This window comes from Vespa mandarinia, chromosome 14, assembly GCF_050613455.1.
Source record: "Vespa mandarinia isolate Hongniang chromosome 14, ASM5061345v1, whole genome shotgun sequence".
In the NCBI taxonomy this organism is placed as follows: domain Eukaryota; kingdom Metazoa; phylum Arthropoda; class Insecta; order Hymenoptera; family Vespidae; genus Vespa; species Vespa mandarinia.
The window spans coordinates 5,350,303-5,373,407 of NC_140823.1; the positions used below are offsets into that span (position 1 = coordinate 5,350,303).

At 41.1% G+C, this 23,105-nt stretch overlaps 4 protein-coding genes and 1 long non-coding RNA gene across 6 annotated transcripts; 2 read left to right on the forward strand and 3 right to left on the reverse strand.

Annotated features, from left to right (window-relative positions):
• Window positions 1–782: 782 nt before the first annotated feature.
• Window positions 783–2,229, forward strand: TfIIEbeta (transcription factor IIEbeta). Its single transcript, XM_035862722.2, has 4 exons — window positions 783–1,022; window positions 1,129–1,393; window positions 1,478–1,687; window positions 1,763–2,229. Exons 1-4 carry the CDS (start codon window positions 961–963, stop codon window positions 2,081–2,083), a joined length of 858 nt encoding a protein of 285 aa, XP_035718615.1. The 5' UTR covers window positions 783–960; the 3' UTR covers window positions 2,084–2,229.
• LOC146872555 (ras-related and estrogen-regulated growth inhibitor) lies at window positions 2,203–9,394 on the reverse strand. 2 transcript variants are annotated; one of them, XM_085661231.1, is made up of 6 exons: window positions 8,975–9,394; window positions 6,855–6,968; window positions 4,305–4,361; window positions 3,698–3,771; window positions 3,268–3,534; window positions 2,203–3,186 (listed from the first exon to the last, which is right to left on the reverse strand). In XM_085661231.1, exons 2-6 carry the CDS (start codon window positions 6,949–6,951, stop codon window positions 2,731–2,733), a joined length of 951 nt encoding a protein of 316 aa, XP_085517357.1. In that variant the 5' UTR covers window positions 6,952–6,968; window positions 8,975–9,394; the 3' UTR covers window positions 2,203–2,730. The 2 variants fall into 2 exon arrangements, with proteins under 2 accessions (XP_085517357.1, XP_085517358.1); XM_085661232.1 differs by having other exon boundaries at window positions 2,894–3,199; window positions 8,975–9,386.
• LOC146872556 (uncharacterized) lies at window positions 4,190–8,285 on the forward strand. The gene is made up of 3 exons (XR_014982952.1): window positions 4,190–6,790; window positions 6,873–7,035; window positions 7,115–8,285. It is a non-coding gene; the product is annotated as an uncharacterized LOC146872556 (long non-coding RNA).
• A 530-nt stretch (window positions 9,395–9,924) lies between the features above and the next one.
• Window positions 9,925–11,769, reverse strand: LOC118440130 (uncharacterized). Its single transcript, XM_035862720.2, has 4 exons — window positions 11,600–11,769; window positions 10,909–11,468; window positions 10,798–10,835; window positions 9,925–10,699 (listed from the first exon to the last, which is right to left on the reverse strand). Exons 1-4 carry the CDS (start codon window positions 11,643–11,645, stop codon window positions 10,279–10,281), a joined length of 1,065 nt encoding a protein of 354 aa, XP_035718613.2. The 5' UTR covers window positions 11,646–11,769; the 3' UTR covers window positions 9,925–10,278.
• Window positions 11,770–12,245: 476 nt separating this feature from the next.
• ple (tyrosine hydroxylase ple) lies at window positions 12,246–22,002 on the reverse strand. Its single transcript, XM_085661220.1, has 8 exons — window positions 21,730–22,002; window positions 21,383–21,650; window positions 17,387–17,498; window positions 17,117–17,236; window positions 16,969–17,028; window positions 15,251–16,070; window positions 14,333–14,696; window positions 12,246–14,170 (listed from the first exon to the last, which is right to left on the reverse strand). Exons 2-8 carry the CDS (start codon window positions 21,446–21,448, stop codon window positions 14,003–14,005), a joined length of 1,710 nt encoding a protein of 569 aa, XP_085517346.1. The 5' UTR covers window positions 21,449–21,650; window positions 21,730–22,002; the 3' UTR covers window positions 12,246–14,002.
• Between the last annotated feature and the right edge of the window lie 1,103 nt (window positions 22,003–23,105).

Here is a 23,105-nt window from a genome sequence, read left to right on the forward strand (position 1 = left end):
CAAACCCCTTTATAATATGTTTACCAATGACAGTTTACGTCGAGAAGTTTGGTATTTCCGAAAAATACGAAAGCAAAGAGAAACGTCGCATCTTTTGACTTTTTAAGTAGAACGTTAACAACCATTACGATCGATTAACTTTAACACTTTAAACCGCGACGATCCATCCAAAGGTTTGGAAGATCCGCTCGTTTCAATCGTCTTATTTATAACAGTTTGCCTGAATAGAAAATAGAATAAAGCGGAGAAGAGAGGCTAATCGTTTTTCACTTACCACAAGCACCGGGTTTGGATCTGGGCTCATATCCAATAGCCCTTGCTTCTTAAGTATTCTTACTTCATGATAGTTCATCTAAAATCAGCTTGAATGTTTTGCTCGATTAAAATAATTGTCTTTATCATTCGAAATTACAGTCTTCTCGAGTGAAAGTTCGAAAATGAAATTTAATCTCAAATTTTCGCGACATTAAAATTTGATTGCCAGTGTCACGTCGTAAAATCGTCAAATTTCGAGTTTCGTGCCGAGTTCGTGCTTCGAAACGATTCGAGTTCCGTTGACTTTTTACCAGTAATAATACGATTCGTTTTAAAACATTACGATTCTTTGGCATCGTGATTATTTCAAAAGAAAAAGAAAATATATATATATATATATATATATAATGTTTATGAAGCGAATCAAGGTCCGACGAATCGAAAGTCGATTGATTTGTATTATATTTACGTTGTTATAAACGATCGATCAAACGATTAGGAAAAATGTTCTCCTCGTTAGAATCGCGCGGGTTGCAAAGTCGACAGCATGACGTCACCTGTGTAGCACACTAGCGCACTACTAGCGCACCCTTCGCGTCAACAGACGAACTCGGGACTGCGTTTGTTTCGTCTGATTTTTTAATTCGAATTAAAGGAATCATTTCAAGCACCGACCATTCTTCCTGATAAATAATTCCTGATAATATGGATCCAGCATTGTTGAGGGAGCGAGAGCTCTTTAAGAAAAGGGCCCTAACTACGCCAACGTAAGTTGATCTTATCGTCTAACCTATAATATTGTGCCTCTCTTCTCTGAGAACTCTTTTTATCTTATTGGAAACTTATTAATAAATATGTATGTAATATGTGCAGCGTCGAGAAGAAAAAGAAGGAACAAGAAAAAGATACCAGTCGTGATGATCCCCATAAAAAAAAGCCAAAACCTTCGACAGTTTCGACCGGACCAAAGTTGGATATGGTCAATTACAAAACCATGGCCGGGAGTACCCAATACAAATTTGGTGTTTTGGCAAAAATAGTTAAGCATATGAGAGCCAGGCATCAAGATGGGGATGATCATCCGTTAACTTTAGAAGAAATCTTGGACGAAACTAATCAATTAGACGTAGGATCTAAAGTAAGATTATTATCTTGTTAGATTTAACGACAAACTATATCGTCGTCTTACTATTACTAACAACTATTTACTATTCTGTCGCAGGTAAAAACGTGGCTTCAGACGGAGGCATTGTTAAAAAATCCTAAAATAGATGTTACACCGGATGGTAGGTTTGCGTTTAAAGCTATGTATAAAATTAAGGACAAGAAATCGCTTTTGAGACTTTTAAAGCAACAAGATCTGAAGGGACTTGGGGGAATTTTATTAGAAGATATACAAGAAAGTTTACCGCATTGCGATAAGCATTTAAAGGTACAATTATCGTTAAATATTTTATTCTTTAATATTTTAAATAATTATTAATCCGCGATATTTTTGTCATTGCAGAGCTTACAAAACGAAATATTACTTATAACGCGGCCTCTTGACAAAAAAAAAATCGTCTTTTACAACGATAAAACGGCTCATTTTCCTATCGACGAGGAATTTCAAAAATTGTGGAGAGCCGTGGCGGTAGATGCAATGGACGACCAGAAAATTGACGAATATCTGGAAAAACAGGGAATCAGATCGATGCAAGATCATGGCCCGAAAAAATTGGCACCCGTTAAAAGAAAGAAGCCGAATACTAAGAGGAAACAGTTTAAAAAGCCAAGAGACAATGAACATTTAGCGGACGTTTTAGAGACTTACGACGACGCTAAGTAAATGATTCGTATTATCTGTAAATATCTACGTAATCTTGAGCGATGGCTGTGTTTGTTCGTGTGTCTGTGAAAAATATGATTGGAGAGTCTAACTGGATATAGAGTAACACATCTCTTCGATACTATAATAAATAAGTAAAATATTTATTTCACATTTTCTTATTGTAAGTACAAAATAAATATCTATAAATCGATCGTTACACCTTTGACCATTTTTGCCAAATTTTAGCCGTGGTAGGTGTCTGTGCTTAATATCCAAAAGCCTTGGATCGAACCGAAGATTATAAACCAATCGATGATGGACCTTTCCAAAGTCGTGAATTTATTAACACTTTGCCGTTATTTCTCGATACCGTTTACCAACCTACGACAAAGCCTACAGCCTTTAATCACTTGTCTCTGCTGTAATTATTCGTCGATAATTCATTAATCAACGCACTTTGGGAAAGCGATGCTTCCTTCTGAAGCATCTACTATGAAGGAGACTACGTTCGATGGAATTATGGATATATATATATATATATATATATATATATATATATATATATATATATATATATGTATATATATATTTTTTTTTTTTTCGCTCGAAGAACTCGGCGAAAACTGCGATTGCGATAGACTTTTAGTGAAATGTTTGTTTGGCCGTCAAACTGTTACTACGAAATAAAACGAATCACGAGGTTTTTCATCCATTGGCAAAAGATAACTTATTTTATAAACGTGCGTTATTAAAACTTGTACAGGACGTAGTTGTTCTACGTAGTAGAAATGGTATTGGATAAAAAATATTAACAGTATGATACAATCTTTGGCGCCTGATTTTTTATCGACTCGCACGCAACGCGAGTCTTCTTTCATCTCTGGGAACCTCTCTCTTTCGCTCGCTCGCTCGCTCGCTTGCTTGTTCGATTCTGCGCAATCGACAGAAAATCCTACCCTATTAAAGGTAAAGTATTTATTAATCCTTGGGTAACGCGGAATCGCTTTTACCCCTCGAATATGTTCTCGTTGCCTTGCTACCGAGCATCCTGTCGAGCAAGGACTGCTTGTTTCTTCGTCTGGCAGCGAGAACCTCGCGACACAATTCGTGAAACGATTCGGCTACTTGGACGACCTGTGTAAATTAGGGTTTTTCATTGATTTTCAAAGACGGATAAATCCGATCGATCGGAAAAAATATACCTGTTCTGCCGCGCTAATTTCGCTGAACCAACATTCAAAGTCCTTAGCCAAGATCTCCCCTTCTTCCGCGCTGACCTGTCTGAGATGAACCATATCGGCTTTGTTTCCAACCATGGCAAGAGGCATCGCAGCCTCCGGATCAGCCACTGCCAAAGCTTCTTTTGCTTTTCTCACGAAATTGAAAGAAGTACGATCCGTTATCGAATAAACGAGCAGCAGGCCGTCCGCCCACTGCAAAGTTTCCATCGAAGGCATTTCGTCGTCGCTCTGAAAGATCGTAACATCTTTTAAATACGTACACGTATATTTTAGATGCGTTTGTATATCTAATTTCCACATTTCTACAAATATAAACTTTTTATAAACTTTCCAGAAGCTGAAAGTATATTTATTCTACCACGATATAATATCGCGCTAAAATGGATATTACCTTCGGACAAGAGTCCAAGATCTCAAAAAGAATTGGTTCTCCATCCACCAGCACTTCGTGCTTGTATCTGTTTTCTATAACAAAAATGATATCCCTCGTTGAAAATGGATCTACGTGTGTGCACATATATATATATATATGTGTGTGTGTGTGTAGCTCTTGTATCAAGAGAAGATTAGAAACGTAGGACGGCCGAGTAGATGACTTATTTTCAAATTCACCGCATGATCACGCCTGATTCTCTTTCGAAATCGTTTTTACGTACGTAAGTGTACTTAGTCTACGTATTTCTACAAAAAGAGAAAATTTCTTCCTTCGAGTATCAACCTCGCATTAGTACCCGTCCTGTCTAGTGTCAAATTCGTCTTTGATAAATTTAGACCAGACGCGGTCGGAGGAATGCAAAGAGGGATAGAGAGAGAGAGAGAGAGAGAGAGAGAGAGAGAGAGAGAGAGAGAGAGAGAGAGAGAGTCGCGGTCTTAGAAACGGTTACAGCCGTTGGCAATACTTCAGAAAATGGTTCATTCTATTGTCACTTATTGTTTAAGGATCGATGCCTATGTAACAATCGCTTAAAGAAATGATAGAAAATAGTAAATTGCTTTACCAGATTGGTGATCGTATTCTCCGATATACCGTCTCGTTAGGAACCTCACCGTCAGCGCTGTAAAATAACAAAAACATATAGTCAGATCATTATTTATGTCGTATCGGTATTTACGATTACGGGAATCGATAACAGATTCATACGCAGTCTGATCATTTTCGTCTTAACATTTGTGTTTCTCACTTGGCACCCACGCTTTGTTTAACAGTAACAGTGATATTGGACGATCGTCAAATTTTGCTATTGAGTAAATTCATTTTTCTTTTCTCTTTTTCTTACGTGGGATATAAAGATTTATCTTACGAGTATTCTCGTTAAAAAACAATACAAAAATATTTTCTACGCATCGAGCTTTAACAAGTGATTAGATCCAGTTGGTACATTTTATAAAATTACGACAAAGCAATGCGAATGACAAAATTGAAAAAGTGTATAATAAAAGAGAAGGAAAGAATGGCTCGAATAGATATTTTTACGATCGAATTACATCGTCGAGCATGTATGTAACCGAGGCAACGTCGATACGCGCGTAACACAATACTTTTTTTTTCTATTGCTTCTCCGCTTTTGCGTTTCACCAATGATACATATGTAGAAGTGACGGCTTGTAGGCTATAACGTAACCTTTTCCGTGGCAAACGAGTTCGTTACGCGTGTCAGCGTAGACGTTTTTCCTCGAGGATAAGAATGAACGACGAGTTCCACCTGACACATCTTTCGAACGTTCGAAGCTTTTAAAACGCTTCGACGCGCGCCTATCTTTTCTCGTTCCTTCCATTTTTATTAGACGACGATGTTTCGACCTCTCCAAGATCGATCTTTATTTCATCGAATTGTAATTGTAAGATAGATAGACGATAGTCGTGTCGTTTTGTCAGAAAAATTGTACGACAAGTTCCTTTTTTTCTTTTTTCTTTGTTAAAAGATCGATTCGTTCTAATTTCAATGAACGCGCTGCTCTCTTCGTTTATCTCGATATCTCGAGCTGGAGGAGAAAGAAGAAGGAGAGACCTAGTGACCCGCTTCGAGGTATACCACACTATTTTTACCTCGAACTCGAACCTGCCGTGGCGCCACAAAACCTTGCACGAGCACTACGTTAACGCCAAAGCGGCGAGGCGCGCGGCGCCTTTTCATCTCGAGTCAGATCGGGTGACAGACAGCCTCGCGATTCGGCTCTATCGATGATTCGTTCCTTGCCCCGTCGTATTACTCTCGACATTTATTTCCTATCGCTCGAATTTCGAAAGAAAATATTTCAAACTTTATTGTTATCTCTCAACACGATCAATCACAGACTGCCTTTGCAGATTGCTATTAAGACAAGAGAGTTTATCGGACTTTTATTACAAATAGGATGTCGACGATGAAGAGTGAACTTGAACCTTCTCCCGCCCCACCTCCCCACTCTTGTTGCTATCCAAATGTGATAATATTAAAAGGAGGAGAAAGAAGCATATTAAGAAACGGTGAAATAAGTGAAATAATGATCTATAGCTGGAAGAAGGAGCGAGCTTAGCATGTAAAAGCCTCTAAATATTGTAAAATTTTCGTTAGGAAAGAACGAAATAGCGATGGATATTATCGTATATAAAAGGTTTGAGGCAAGCGAAATAGAATATTTCGCGAGAATTAAAGCACTTCGAAATGAAAAATGATTTCAATAGGTTTCCATCGACGAGATAATTCGAAAGAGTCCATCGCGACATTTCCATCGTAACAAACGTATTTTCCATCGTCCATAGGTAGCAGACATTATCTCCCTCGATGACGAGAAATTCACGTTTACGGGAGAATCGATCGACGATAAGAATTCTCTGATACTTGTCAATTATCTAAGTATATTTTTTATTGAACATTTTTACGATTTGTTGGAATACGAAATAAAACATTATAAATAGAAGAAACGCCGCAGCGAGAGTAACCGTTGTTGAGTCGAGCGATTATTTACTCTCTCCTACCTGTCTTTAGCACGTGCCATTACCAAAAATACACCCGGGTTGGCTGCTCTCAGGGTCCTCCGAGCTATCGCGGCATGTTTCTCGCTTTAGCTAACGTCGCAAGGAGGCTTCCGTCGCACTTGCACTTGAATCTTCCGATCCTCCTTTCGGTCTCTCTTCGAGAACATTATGATCGAGTTCGAACTAAGGATATATTTCACGTCTTTACGATCACTCTTCGGAAAATATTTTTAGGGTCTTCTTCGTCTTTATGTTTATTTTATATTTGGACAAATTGCTAATTAATTTCGTCAAACGCGAAAACTCGACTTCTCGACTACTCGTCTGTCCCGCCTGTCGTTATTGGCCCAAGGTCTTTAGCGCGTCGCGCCAAATTCGCCAAACGACCGTCGTAATTTTCATCTTCGTAGAAATAGAGCTTATTGATAAAGTCCGAAGAAGGAACGGTGTTCAAAGAGTCGTTCAAAAACGCGTTCGACGTATCGGAAAGTTATAAGCGTCCTGCATTTTCGGTATTACGAAAGGGTACGTATTTACCTTAATTATTCGTTTACGTAATTATTCGAAACAAAGTTAATTTCATACTCACCACTTTTTCCAACTCCAGGCGCTCCGATAACGGCCACCTTTACTTCGCACAGCGAACTCTTTTTCCTTCGGATACCCCTAATTGCATTTGACGTCATACTCCGTGCACTCGTCACTGCGAAGGAAAAAAAAGGACACATGTAATAGGACCATGGCAAAGGTCTTTTTGGTTACCGTAATTAGTGACTGTCTCTCTAAAATGGATCGGCCATCGATTATCATTGCGACGATGCGCTTACGATATTATTTGGTCTTTCGTAGGAAGGAATAAAAAAGTACTTATTTACGTTGGATCTTCAATGTTCAACATGCTTCTCTCTACTACTCTTACAATTTCATTACATTTCCTACCAGACAATTAAACCAAACTTTTTTGGAAGAATTTATTGGATGATCGTTATTCTTACTACCGTATATGATACTTTCCGATCGAAAAGAGTTAAAATCGGGTGAAGCACAAACGTAAAGTTTCATAGTACCGTCAGTAAATTTCTATTGATTTTATCGTCACATTCATATACAGGAATCGATTTCGCTTTATCGACTTAATCTCTGAACGAGAATGAGGAGAGAGAGAGAGAGAGAGAGAGAGAGAGAGAGTGACTGAAGAGTAAGAGGAGGAACGATCGTATCAATGACATTTCATACGACGTACTAGATCCCATCTAAGAGACTAGCTTCTAGTCCTTCGCTAGGCATTCCGTATTTCGACCCATTTACAATATGTTTCATGTCTCTCCCATTCGAAATCGAAACGGAAGCAAGTTCGAGAGGAGGATCTCGCAAAGGCATTCGCTTCCTTTCTCTCGGTCTCTCCCCCCGCCTCCCTCGTCTCTCTTATACACGAAGCACGGTTTAAACACGGCGGCTCTCTTCTCAGGGCGACGCTCTGCCGGCCATCTTAACGACGCAGGGTGAAACGAAGGAGAACGGGAGGAAGGAAAAGAGGAGGAAAAGTAACGGAAGAAGGCAGGAGAAGGGTGGAACGGGAGAAGCAATTGGAAAAAGAGAGAGAGAGAGAGAGAGAGAGAGAGAGAGAGAGAGAGAGAGAGAGCATGGGAGATCCGATGCGTTACATTAATAGAACGCTTCGCACATGTCTCGAGGAATCTAGAGAATTCGTTTCGTCGTCCAACAATGCAATGTCTCGCGAGAATATCATTCCCCGGAAATTTATGCGGGCCTCTTCCATCTCCGGCAGAAGATCGCGAAATCAAAAGGAGAAAAACCGAGAGATAGCTTCCGAGCATAAATTTACGAAATATACATATACAATAAATATATAGTGAAGGAAAATCCAAGTAATATCTAACTACGAGTAAATTAGAAAGATCAAACGTAAGCCTAGACTATAAATATAGTCAAGAGAAATAAAGAAAAAATATGTTATTGATGTGTATATTCATATTGTAAGATATTCATATTATAAATACAAAGCGGAATTAACTGAAATGTATATACATATATATACATATATATATATATACGTATATTGTGTATGAAAGAGATCGATTATATATAACACGTAATAATATTGATTTATAACTATATAAATGAGAATATATTGTAAATAAAAAAGAGATAAAAAGAGAGAACGATTCATTTTTGTCAATTCTCGTTTTTCCATATTATTTTTCCGATATTATTTTTACGGTGAACATAAGTAGATACATACGTATCTCTTCGTAAGATCTTCCTTCGTTTAATGTTCTCGAAAGAGCAGAGCGAATTTTCCTTGTTCGCGCGAAAAGTAAAGTTCACGCGAGTAGTCGCGCGTTTTCTCTTTCGCAGAGATGGTATCGCACGCTCCCATTCTTCGGGGCCCCGCGATCTTGGCGGCGCGCCAACGGATCTAAGGAAATTTAGTATCGCTCGGTAGTCGATCGTGATTCACGCATCGAAAATCTTAATATTTGGAACAACGACTTTTGACTCGATACCGTCCGAGATATCGTCTCTGATTCATGCCGAGAAACTCGGCCGAAGATCTCGATCTCATCGGTAATTTAAGATATTCGATCGGAGCGATACTTGGCCACGTTTACGCCACGTTATACTCTCAAAAGATCGTAATTGATCGTAGGACGATTTCATTCACTGCGTCATTTTTCTATGACTTACCGTACTTTGTATTGTCCTTTGCTCGATCGTAGGAAACTCGTAGGAAATTTTCAACTTAGAAGCTGATCGACGATTTCACAGGAAACATTGACGTGCGATCGGAGAAAGAAGTAGAAAAAGTACATCTTTCGGTGGAAAATCGTGCGCGAGCAAATGTTTTTGACGAGCGAAAGTGGATCTCAGTCTCTCTCTCTCTCTCTCTCTCTCTCTCTCGATCTCTTTTACGAGTCGTTTGCGTCTCGTCGCGAGGTCCAGTAGCGTGTCACGTGTTTCCTGACAATTCCACGGGGACGGCGTTCGCGATCCGACGCGGTTCTTGGCCTCCGCTCGACTGTCTCGGCCCGTTTTCTCTCTTCGTTCGCTCGTCGCCGGAGACCGACGCGTCCTTTATTGCTCTTAAGCCACGAATACTAGGCGCGCGATAGCTCACTTCCGGTAACTCGAGAGAGAGAGAGAGAGAGAGAGAGAGAGAGAGAGAGAGAGAGAGCACACGAGTGAACGCGCAAAGCAACCCTCTCGCCAATTCACGAGTCGATTTTTCTCCGTTCGAGCACGTTTAACGCTCGCGCCAAAACTTTACGAGCGTCTCGCATCGATAATTTTTACGAGAAATAATGATGTTTGCTCCCGATCGAGCGAACAAATTTTGACGAAACAAAGCAACGCACTTTGGTCGTTCCTTTCGTCAATCAATGTCAATCGACAACTATCCTTGCATTAGTCATTAAAATGATAGAAAGTTAGGAACTCTAAATAAAGTCTGCAAAAATATCTATTATCTATTGTAATAGCGCGTGACATAAAATTTGACAAGCGTCGGAGAAATGAATGCAAGGCGCAACGTTCGTCGTCGAGTCTTATTTTTAATTTCTCGCGCGTTTCTAGAACCAATGACGATTGGTAAGGAAGAAGGCCGCGTTTACCGGCTGCAACCCGTTCTGCTTCGCGTTCTTCGCTAGAAGTAGAGCCACTCGTCCATGACACCGCTTACTTTTTCGCAAATCTCTTCCTTTCCGACTAGTTTTCTCTCTTCCATTTTCTTCCCCGGCTTTCCTGGCGAGAGACGTCGGCACGTTCCCGGACATCCTCCAAAGATCCACTTTACGGCACGCGACAAGGAATTTCCCCTGGGATCTGAATAACCGACAATCCGATTCGTTAATCCTCCTTTTTCATTTTTTTGAATATTCAATTGCCTTGCCGTATATTTCATTTCCTTATACGTACTTCCTTCCTCTCTTTACAATGGTTTATTATTAAAGATAACGATAATCGCGTCGTAGATCTGTTATATATTAAAAATGTTATATAAAAAAGGAAAAACAAAGGAAAAAGATAAAAGTATTCTTATCGTATCCTCCAATCGTTTGCCGCGCCATCGACGTACTCGTTGTCGTCGTCGTCGTCGTCGTCGTCGTCGTCGCTTCCTCGACGTCTCCTTCCTTCGAAAACTTTGTCCCCGGCGCAATTTCATTTCCGCATTGAGAATTCTCGTCGTCCGCTTCCGCTTCTAAACTGGTGTACGAGCTCTCGTTGTACGACGTCTCCGGTATCGTATCACCGTGCATTAGCCGTATTCCCGGTATTTGTCTCTTACGGACCGTCGTCTTTCCTTTAAAATCAACGATCGATCTCTCTTCCCTCTTGTCCATGAAAAATTTGTTATCCCCTATAATTTCTCGCAACGTAGGATAAGTCGTGACATCGGCGACGTTTCGATCGAACCTAAATGAAAATATTGTCCGATCATTGTCCGAGACTCCGGGGAATAATCTTTCTCTCTTTCTCCCTCTCTCTCTCTCTCTCTCTCTCTCTTTGCTCACCTGTCGCTCGGCAAATCGTAATAATTTGTCGATACATTCTGCAATAGAAAGGAGAATATTGTTTGGCAAAACGATGTACGATCGTAAAGGGAACAAAACGAATTTATTAACCGTATCAGTTGGCGCATTATCTTCCTCATATTCTGTAGGGAATTTCTGGCCCGAGTACGAAACATCCTCCCGATATTTAAACGGATTATCAACCGTGCATTCCTTTTTCAAACGGACAGAAGCCATGTCATTCCGCGTCATAACGGCACGCCTCTGCTGATATTGATTTTGTAGGAAAGGTGACAAGTCGAGGCAGCTCTCATCGTTCCCGATAACCTCGCGATAACGTCGTTGATCCCGGCGACGATTTTGATACTTTCCATCTTGCCCAAAACGTTTCGTACGCGATCTCGTGCTCCCTCGATACCTACAAATTGTCCATTTGTCGTTTGAATAATTCGCGTTCGAGCCATGTCCAAAGACCAACCAAGATGACCCTTCGTTCGTCGGGATTTTGCTTTTCTCGTATATGCGCCTTCTCCGTTGATTATCTTGTTCGCTTTGCGATCTTCGTCTCTTAACTTTCAATTTCCTTCCGTAATCGCTGTCGGTAGGACGAAGCGCAAATTTCAATCCATCCGCCACGAAATCGATCAAGAAGCAACAAGCCTTTCGTACGTCTAACAAAGAAATAATTCTATCTATGTACATATATCATATATATATATATATATATATATATATATATATATACAGTTATATGCATGAACTCTCTTTTTAAAATTCAGTTCTCCTTTATTTCGCTACTCACGAGAACGCGACTCGGGTACGTAATAAAGTAACACGCTGAGCAACATGATGGCGATCAAGGAAAGACGCTTGAGACGAGCGATCCAGACGAAGATGCGAAAGGTCTCATCCGAACGATCTGGAAGCCAGAAACGAGGAAGTCGAGATCGATTATCCGTCGCTTTCACTTACTGTCACCGTCAGTCCACATCTTCGCGTCGGCGCACTCCAGCAGTCCGCCGACCAGCACGCCGAAAACGAAAGGCAGAAATTTCATAATCGGCCCGATGCTGTCGCACCGCTATTTTCTTATTTTTCTTTTCTTTCTTTTCTTTTCTTTTCCTTATTTTTTTTTCTTTTTTTTTTTTCTTTTTTTTTTGTCTCTTAACGTGGTACGATGCACCTCCTTTCGAACCTCATTGTGTCTCTTTTGTCCGAAGGACAAGCATTTACGAGAATACTCACCGAACGAATCGAGCTGACGTTTCTCTTCTTCGTTCCTTCGGTCTTTCGACCGATCATAAGATTCGATAGTTTTCGATCGATCCATCGATCATCATTTCCTAATCATAACCTCGTTAAAACTAACTCACATTTATTCCGATTAGGATGAAAGAGGATATGTTATTATGACTAAAGCTCGGCGAACAGAATTGAGATGAAAACTCTTTATTTAGGATTTAAATCTTCGGCTGAGATTTTTCAACAAAATACAATATAGGTACGCTTTTAATTCAACAAACGACGCGTTAGGTACACATCTAATATATATCTTTATTATTATGCTCCGAATACTATACAGTATAATACAAAGTAAATGCTTTATATAGTTGGAGCATTTTTGCTACAGCTTAACAAGTACTACACACACGTATTACGTATACGAGGAGGTATTTTGTACGAGTTAGCAAAAACTTTTGGAAGAGAGTGATGATTGGTCGATGTGCGGGATACACACTAACAATAAGCGAAGATACACGCCACTAACTACGCGTAAGGGATATGCTATATTCTTCTATAACGTAACGTCGATTCTTCAACATCGGTGGATCGTAAGCTTATCTCTTTCTTCCTTTGCTTCCTTTTCCTTTGGTCTTCGCCGAAACGTCATAAATATTCTGCCTCGGCATTAAAGATACTTTGATCGCTCTTCCGAAAGGTGTTCAAAAAGAAACAAAAAGAACAAAAAAAAAAAGAAAAAAAAAAGAAACTTTCGAGCGTGTTTAGTCTTATTACTAACTCTGCGACACATTTATGGAAAGATTTACAGTGTTCGCAGTGAGACGCAGATATAACGAAATTGATTGCAAAAGACCTTACTGGGGAAAGAAACCAAAGAGAGAAATCTAATACAATATTATTTGTATTATTATAAAATATTAGTTAGAAATACGAGTATACGGTGGATTATATTAACGCAAAGTATAGGCGGGTAAACGCGAAAAAATAAAAGCCTTAGGTAGGGTCGTTGAAGCTCGACGCGACGAGCTACGATTTTTCGCTCAAAAGTAAGTCGGACAAAGACGTAGCACGTGATTTCTAACGAATCAACGACGGTCTCGCCAATGAAAAGTGCCTTCTCGCTCTCGCTCGCGACTTTTACCAATGACGTGGAAAATTAGATTGGCATAGTCGACCTTGGTAACGCACGTATCCTTCCTATTCGCACTCACTTTCCTTCGAGTATCCGTATTATAAGGACATTAGTGTCCTATAAATTCAGTTTATTTTCTTTCTTTTTAATGGATTTCCGTCGCGTACCCGGCTACAACTCTGCAATGAATTATGATTAGATAACTTTATACAAAAATGAGGACAAGTTCGATGCGTGGGACGGACGAGAATGATAGGGGTGACAAAAAAAATTCTTTATCGTACCCGGAAGGTCTCTAAAGTAAAGGAAGAATCTTACAAAGCGCGGCGGGATAAACTTAAGGAACTCGAGAAAGTCCTAATTTCGATAACGACTTTTGTCTCTCTCTCTCTCTCTCTCTCTCTCTCTCTCTCTCTCTCTCTCTCTCTCTCTTTCTCTCTCCTCCTTTCTCTCCCATTTCCAATAATAAAACCCATTAAGATTTTTTCCTGAAACTTGGCAGCTTTGATCCTTTCGAAAGTTACTTTTATCTATCCTATTTGACACAATGGATAGGTAGGTAGGTAGGTACGTAAATCGGCAAGGAAAACGGAGCATGCTCCGGGAATGCTACGAGAGTGCAAGGAAATTCCCTCTTAAAGAAGCGTTTATCTTGGGCAACGTCTACGGACAAGAAGCGCTACTTTTTGTATACGATAGGTTAAGGATTAAAAAAAGAAAAAAAAAAGAGAAGGAAAAAGAAAAGAGAGAAAAAGGAAAAAAAAAGAAGGAGAATAAACGTATATCGCAATAATCGTGCGAGTGAGAGTCGGTTCCTTAATCGGTTTTCTCTTACGCGGCAAAGTTACGCTTGATTTTGTCGATAGCGTTGGTAAGATGGGCCATGTCGGTATTCAGCTGTGAAAGTACTCCCTCCAACCTGTCGACCGTATCGAGAACTTCGACGCGCTGCGTGTGTGGATTAAACCTGACCTCGAACGGCCGGCTCATGGCTGACACCTGAAACATTCGAGCGGAATGCTGTTTTGGTTCCGGCTCTTACGAAAGCCATAACTTTAAGAGTACGTAAACGAAACAAGCCAATATGTAAACGCCTTTTATGTTAAAATTACATTCGAGGTACAGCATTTTTTAATTTTTCGCTCGATGACAACAACTCACCCAACGACGGAACTTTTCCTTGGCATCTTCAAAGCTCTCGGCGACAAAGTATATAGGCTGGTACTCCTGATCCTGATACTTTTGAACGGCTGTGGTCGTTGGCTCGAAAGGTCGATGCTCGCACTTGTCACTCAGAGCATGAAGCAATTCGCCGTAAGCAGATAAAAGACCTGCTCCGTAAGCCTTCACCTCTCCACCCTCCATGCAGAGTCCAAATTCGACGGTGAACCAGTAAATGGTCGAGAGTTTTTCGATTTCCTCATCAGAGGCACCGAGCGAGGCCAGACCGATCTCTTGGGAGAATTGAGCGAAACTTGGGTCGGCCAGCAGAGGCATGTGTCCTAACAGCTCGTGAATGCAGTCTCTATTGAGAAGAAAAGGATATTGTTATTCGAAGACGATTCGAAGGCAACTCTCTCTCTCTCTCTCTCTCCCTCTCTCTCTCTCTCTATCTATCTATCTTCAGCCTCTCTCATTTTGCTTGCTTTTGACAGGGAGCTCGATAGAAGCTACAAGTTGGTCGTTTCTCAAAATCAAGGGACAAACGAGGAAAGAGAGTTCGCAACTGGGCGCAAGTGAGTTATCAGCGACATCGTATCGTTAAAAGCCTATTAGAGTTCCATTACCAGCTTAGAGAAGCGTGGTAATAACGTTACAGGACCTCCCTTCCATCCTCGTACATCTCCCTCTCTCCTTGTACATGTACACGCGCGCGCGCACACATATATATATATATATATATATATATATATATGTACACACGCTACGTATCGATCGAAGCTATCGCTGTCCCGTACAAAAATAATAGCGATTGATTTTATCGAGAAACAGCAAAGATTCGATTTATACGCGTCGTCGTCGTCGTCGTCGTCGTCGTCGTCGTCGTCGTGGTATCGTAGGTAGAAAAGGGACACTCACGGTTCAGGCGTGTGGTACGGGCTGTTGATGTGGCGAACGTATTGCGTACTTTGGAAGACTCTAAAAGCGAGACTCGAAAGGAAATCCCTGGCGGTGAGCAGTCCAGCGGCTGGTCTCAGAGTGAATCCTGTATTCTTTTGCAGGAAATTACTGACTTCCTGTAATTGGGGTATACGATGGCTCTCGAAAATCTTTTCCTCTTGGAGCTTCTTGAAGACTCTTTGATATTCGACGCAAGCGTGTTTAGGTACCAAATCGACGACGGTATTGAAGACACGAGACCAAGTATCGTTCTCAACCTCGGTATATGGGATGGAGGGAATAGGATCGCCGTACTTGTAGGCAAAGGCTATCTCAGCGATGACCTTCCTACGAGCTCGATATTCTTTATCAGCGAAGCCAGGATGGTTCATGTCGAGATCCGGTTCGTACTTTGTCATCAAATGATTGCAATTGTCAAGATCTGAAGCATGGCGAGGGAACCACGGATCCTTGACGCTGACAGAATTATCCATGAGCAAAGTCACGCCGTCCAACGAGGAACTTTGCCTAAGATTTCGAATCAATTGAAGGAGACATTGTTTCGTCATGTCGACTTTTACCAGGACGTCGAATTGGTGACCTTCCTTTTTCGACGGTCTCGATTCTACATGAGTAACCGTACCCTTGAAATTCTCAATGGTCTTCAGGATTCTAGCGAGAGAGCTTATGCCTTCGCGCAAACGAAGCACCAGTGCGGCTTTTTGCACAACATGCTCGCTCTCCGGACTCTCGGCTATCGCTTTTGCGAGCACCACTTCCTCTTCCGTAAGTCCGGCATCTGTCGAGAACAACGTTTCTCTCTTTTATCTTTTCCATAATTTGATATTAGAGTCGAGCAACGTTAAATAAGATTACAAAAATCGGAAAAAGAGAATAAAAATATCTTTGCGTTCTACAAAGGGTTCTATCGAGTGATTTTATCATTTCCTATCTATCAAAGGACCTTAATAGAAATTTTCTTCCTCTCTCTCTCTCTCCCTCTCTCTCTCTCTCTCCCTCTCTCTCTCTCTCTCTCTCGGTCTCTTTATCTCCGCGAGCATTCTCGGCACCATCGAGTGACAAAGCAACGAACTATAATAATCGCGCGATTCGTAGTCCATTTCCGACAGAGCTCTCTGTCGTCAGCTGCAATGGTGGTGGTGAGTGGTTGGGTAAAAGAAGTAAAGTGGTTCTCGTTGTCGAGCGCGAACGTGCCGACTTCGCGGACAGAGATGAAAATACGAGAAGAAATAACCGTTTTATACGTTTATAGGTCTCGAATGCCGAGTGACCTCGCAAGAACGTCGCGTCGCCTTTTAAAAAGGATCTCTCTCTCTCTCTCTCTCTCTCTCTCTCTCTCTCTCTCTCTTTCCTCAAACGATAATACGATTCTAAATGCACGAAAGAACTTGGAAAGAGAGCCGCTAGTCGAGTCAATTCACGCGAGTGAGTGTCGACGAGCCAGCACTTGACTCGACTCACTTTGGTCCGGTAAATATCCTCGACAATGACCCTCGTTTCACCCTCATTTCACCCTCCATTTACCCCGACATCCTCTTTTCCGCTATTTCTTTGCTCGCTCTATCAGCCCTTCCCTCCATCGAAGCTCCATCGTGCAAATTTCGCGATAAATTGCTAATATAATATCACTCGATTTCTCTTATTCTCTTTTACCGAAATATAACTATTGCACTTACCGTCGTCGTAATCGTCATCGGGCTTCTCTTCGCTATCCGATGAGGCCTCCGCTTTAGCTTCTGAAAATGAGAAACGTAACGTGCTCATGCCGACGTGCCTGACGGACAACATTTATTTCATTTTTTGTTTGCTTCCCTTTCTTCTTACCTCCTTCCTTGCTCGCGCATATCAGCGTCTCGCCTTGTTCCTCGTCGCTCGACGCGTCCACGTAAATCTCATCGTTTCCTTCTTGTTGCTCTTGAGTGGATAAAGGATCGGCACTAGTATCTGTTTAATGATAAACACGACGTACGTGTCATGCAACATCGATACTATTCTATTCTACCATATAAGCAATATAGAACGAACGGAGAAGATTGAAAGCGTACATTTAGGAAAAATCGATAAATACGTAGATTAGTAGCCTTTGGTACTTACCATTCGCTCGTTGCCGTGCCTCTTCGAGCACGCTTTGTTTAGTCTGTTTGACGACTAATGTTTCGAAACGAGCGTCGTCCACGAGCGAACGACGTCGCGCTGGATAACCATTCTGCAAGAAATAAGAAAATATTTCAAATTAGAATCATGCGTCTCGCATCGTTGATTCTTATCGAACGCGAAGAAAATCCTCGTAAAGGTTTTACGAATTGAAAAGTAATGTAGAAGAAGTTCGTCGGTCCTTTGAGACTTTTGAGAGAACTTTGTCGTCGAAAGAGAAAAGTCGTACCTAAAGTCCCGAAGTACCAAAGGAACGACGCGATAACAAAGAGAACCGAGAGATAACGGAAATGAATTTCCTGGCCGTCCTTCCGGCTGTTGCCGAAGGATCGGAAATGAATTAATCCTAACCGTTCTAAGTAAGAAGCTCAAAGAGGTCCCTGGCGGCTAACGAGATATCCTCTTTTCTACGGACCCCGTTCTTCTTCAATCGACGAATATTACTCATGATCGTATTTCCTGATCGTATTCACCGTCCATTTCGCAATTGATCAGGTATGAATTTGTGATTTTGCGCGCACAAATGATTTTTGCGACCAAATGCGATTTAAAGAAAACGTTTAACGATCGATCGATCGTCGCAAACTGAGCCAAGTAATTTATCGACTTACGCCGGCACATTAAGTTGGCATCGATAGAAAACCAGCGTGATTATCGAAAAAGACAAACGCGTGTAGCCTGCTTTCGCATTCATTTATATATATATATATATATATATATATATATATATATATATATGTATATACATATATATATATATTTATATTTCTATCTATATATATATATTTCTTCCAGCTAATAGCCGAAGCTATCTCGCGTAATCCTTTGGACGATTGAAAAATAAAAAATAGGAAAAAAAAGAGAAAAAAGAAAAGGAGATCGCGGAATGTCGCGTATGACCTAGAGCAATTGTACGAGCCCCGTGTTCGAGGAGGCTAAAGAAATGGCCTCGAATCGAAGTGAGTCGAGTAATCGCCGACGCAACGATGCCAGGCGCAAATTAACGGATTCTTTCTGAAACGGCAAATCAAATATCATATCTTAAGATAACATCTCTGGACCTGTCGCTTCGTTAAATTTCATTTATTTAAAGCTAAAAAATTAATATCTCACGAGGATTCGATAAGACGTGCCATCCTCGAGATCATAATCGGGCAAAGCGATCAAAGTGATATCCCGCGATAATGTATATCTCCGGAGAGTATAAAAACTGGCCAGCTCAAGGTGAGGTGAGATCGAGAAGCGCGAAAAAAGAGCAAAATCGCGAGAGAGCTAGATCGCGGTGACAAGTTGCGCGATCGTTATGCATAATGTATCTCGAACGTCGCCATTCGCACGGATTGATTTTTTTTTCTTTCTCAGAGCCGATATCCCTCGCGGAAAGAGAGAGAGAGAGAGAGAGAGAGAAAGAGAGAGAGAGAGAGAGAGAGAGAGAGAGAGAGACAGAGAGCAGAGGAGATCGACGAAAGGAATCCAACGATTGCGCCCGCGCTCGCGAGAACCGCTATTCAAATACCACCAATTAGCAGTCTCGAATAATTAACATGCCGATGAAGGTGTGCACGAAGGTGTGCTCGTAAACGTTTTAATGTCCATGTCCGGTATTATACTCCAATTTTTTTTCTATCATCTATCCTCAGCTCGCTTGACGTTTTAACGTGAGACCTTCCCTCTCTCTCTTTCATGCACACACAAACCAACGTCAAGCAATAACGTTAAACGCATAAAGGAATAACGTTACAGTAAGGAGCAACGTTCAGTGTTTATCTCTTCGCTATTTTACAGTCCCTCTCTCCTTTATTCTCATATTTATGATATATATATATATATATATATATATATATATATATATATATATATATTCTTAATTATCATGCGTTAAATGAGACCGAACGATTTTGCAATAAGGTATACCAAATGATCGCTGAATCGTGAAAAGAGAGAGAGAGAAAAGAAACAACAAAACCGATATCTCCGAACTGCGTACATCGCGACATTTCGATGGCAAAGATACACCGAGATCTCGATTGTAAGGAGCCAAGGTCATATCTTCGCGCACCCTAGCTTCTACCGGACACAATCCGATCGTAGCCCGATTCTACACGATCCGATCGGGTGGCCAGATATGGGCGCGTGCAAGTTCCGTTCGAATGAGTCACGGGTCCACCACCGTTCATGTCTCGTTATCGATAGTACTGCTGGTAGTACGGTAGAGACCGATAGATCGCTAAAAAAAAACACGAGTTTCTCGAGTTTCGTTCGTGATCAAGCTCGTAACGATGTTAAAACCACAGGCAGTTAGGTTGCACATGAAATGCTCGTACATGTAGGTGATTCGCACCTATCTGCCACTCAAGGTTCAAGTAATGACTAAACACGCGAGTATTAACGAGAATGCATGATCTACGAACGAAAAGAACGTCGAGTCGCATCCGTCAAAGAGATTCTACAGTCGCGTCTACAATCGCGTCTACGTTCGCCTCTGCGATCGCTAATCGTTCCTTTCCTTTCCGACGCATTCATTCTTCCAACGATCGTTCCTATTATTTTCCCATTTCCTCTATGCTTACTTTCCTCTTGCTTACTTTTCTTGTACTTTTTCAATTCAGGCAAATTTATGCGACTGGTCGTCGAACCAGATCGATCGATCCAACCGATCTATGTGGATATAAATAATTAAATAAATAAATAAATAAATATATATATATATATATATATATATATATACATATATATGGAAGAAAAAATTTTTCTATTCTTTCTATTCTTTCCTCCTTCCGACACAACTTGTTCCCTTTAAACGACCAATTGTACAATTACATCAATAATAATGGAAGAAGTTACATGGATTGTCTTAGTTTTCTTTTTTCTTTCTTTTTCTCAAAAGAAGGAACGAGGGAGAGAGAAAGGAGTCGCGAATATCATAATTAATAATACGTGTTCACAAGTAGAAAATTATATATGAATGTAGAATCGAAGTTTCCTCGTAAGCAAAGTACTTATAGCTTTACGTAATTCATCCAGGCATCGATAAAATCTTTTTAAAGTCGAAAAAAATTCGTTGCCGATCGAGTAAACTCGGAATGGATGGACGGACACATTAGTAGTTACGGTTTATTTACGGTTTGGTTAGTCATCGACGAAACGATTTCCCATTTGCAATACGACTTTAAATAGACATAACGTCGAGATAATCCTTTCATGAGGAATAACGAAATCAAGAGAAAGAAGGAAAAGAAACATAGGAATCGTCTCGCTCGTATCGCTTATCGGGCTCGTCAACGGTCATTACGTGTCGAACGCTAACGGACGCAATTTGTTTGCGTCAATGACGAGACCTTTGTAAAGATAATATCGAAATACGGTAAAAGGAAACGGTTTGCAAGTTTTATCTCCTTTTGCCTTGTTCCACGTAGCTACCTAGGTGTGTATATGTATATATACATGTATATATATATATATATATATATATATATATACATACACGCGCATTGGAAAGAGACGATTGTGTTTTTTCATGACGGACCTATGCGGGAATTTCACTTGCGTTGACGGCGAACACGAGACGCAAAGAAAAAGTGGAATACGTAAATATAAAGGAAATAAACGTTCAAAGAGGCAACTCTCATGCAATTATTCGTTGGTTCTTGCGAAAGTTACCGAGACACAAGCGCAAAAGTCACGTATATTTACAAAGCTAACGTTACGTAGGATCCACTCGCATTCAATGAGAATGCAATGCGCGACCGAATTCACGCGCATTGAAATCTCCAAACTAACCGCTACGAGGGATCGTTTCGGCGTACAGCGACCGTTTCTTTCTAACGCGATTAATCGACTTTTACTCGATATTTTCTGAATATTTCACATTCTATTTTCTTCAATCTTTAACATCCAATACCATCGTATCTACGAAAAAAGATGTGGGTAACTTACCTCGATGCTGTAAGACTTTTTAATAGCGAAGAGTTCGCGGTTTTTTTGAGCTGCTGCGACGGCCATTGCTTTCTTCAAACTCTCTCCTCTTTTATTCTTCGGAAAGCTTTGAATGCCCCTTTGTCTGCCCCTTTTTTCTTTCCCTTCGTGTCGTCGAATGCGTGGCCTGACGTAGATATCAGCCCTCGCAAAGCAGTAAACTGCAAGAGTCGTTTGAAACTCGTCGAAACTTTCTGCTTCTTCGAGAGCGCAGCGTTTCCCTCACTGCCTACAAAATGGCAAAGAGGATGTCGTGCTGGACCTGGAGGAACTTCAAAATGATGATTCCTTTTCTCTCTATCTCTCACCCTTTCGCTTTTTATTCGATTACTACGTTATCGAGCTAAATAACGTGGGAAATGTTTATTCTCGAAACGAATGAATAAAATGCTTCTAACGTTGTCCTCCTTCAGCCTCGATATCCGTAATGCCTCCTTGTATTTTACGACTCGACGAAAAGGACGAGCAGACACGAAAAAGATGAGACAGCGTGTGTCTCCGTTTCTATTTCGTAAAGTCCTCTTTGGACGAAGCGTACGAGCGAATGCGTCTACGGGGCGGATTGCCGCGGCATATAAACGTTGCCTCCCTTCACCGCGCCAGCTAATACCGGGGTCAGGGGTGCCCCCACCTCACCCCACCACGAGGTTTCGGGTGGTCCATCGACTACAGTCTCGCAGTCGCCGCCGCCGACGCCACCGCCACCACCACCACCACCACCACCACCTACTCCACGCTCCGGCGCATCGCGTTCCTCCTCCCAAACCTCTCTCTCTCTCTCTCTCTCTCTCTCTCTCCTCCTCCTTCCTCTCGTCCTTCTAATGCGCGTACTTTCCATCGCCCTCTCCCCATCCCATGGGACTCTCCGTGACAATCGTCACTTTTTCACCAATTCGCCATCTCTTTCCGAGTAAAAGAAAATCGATTCCAAACCCGATAGCGCGTAGGTTCATTATTTCTTTATCTTTATTCGGTCGAGATTACATACCTCGGTAAGTAAGTAATTATGTACGTTTACGGAAGAAGGCAAACACAATGTCGATCATTTTGCACGTCTGTTCGATATTAGATAAAAAAAAGTACTGCCTCTATCTCGTACCAAGGATCAAAACGAATTATTCTTTTCCTCCATTCGCGAGCTATTTGCCCGAGAAAACGTCATATACAAACGTCATATACCTACGTTAATTTCTCGTATGAGAAATTTGTAATAGATAAGTACATAGTTAAGAGTCGTAGATCAGCGATCGATTGCATTTCGGCATTTTCCATTAATCACGATATCTCGTAGATCGATTAATAGCGCTCTCCTTGAATATTCAGTCTCCTTGCGATTGTGCATAATTTGTATGCGATTAAAAATTCTCGAGCCTACATCGGTTCCGCGTTAGAAAACTCGTGCTCCTCCTATCGTACGATCTGATTTACGATCGGATAATAGATAAAACGCGCTACTTACGAAAGAAAGAAACAAATACGCAAATAAATACATTCTATACCCTTCGTTCGTTCCTTTGCCATCCCCCTTACCTATTTCTTTACTTTTCGCGAATACCTTCTTCCCGGCTCTTATTAGTCGATGCTATTTTGCTTGGTTTTGCGATTATTTGCGTTGATTTGCATGGAAGCCGTTAAAATCGCTATCACACGCTTACACATATATATATATGATGCGTACACACAC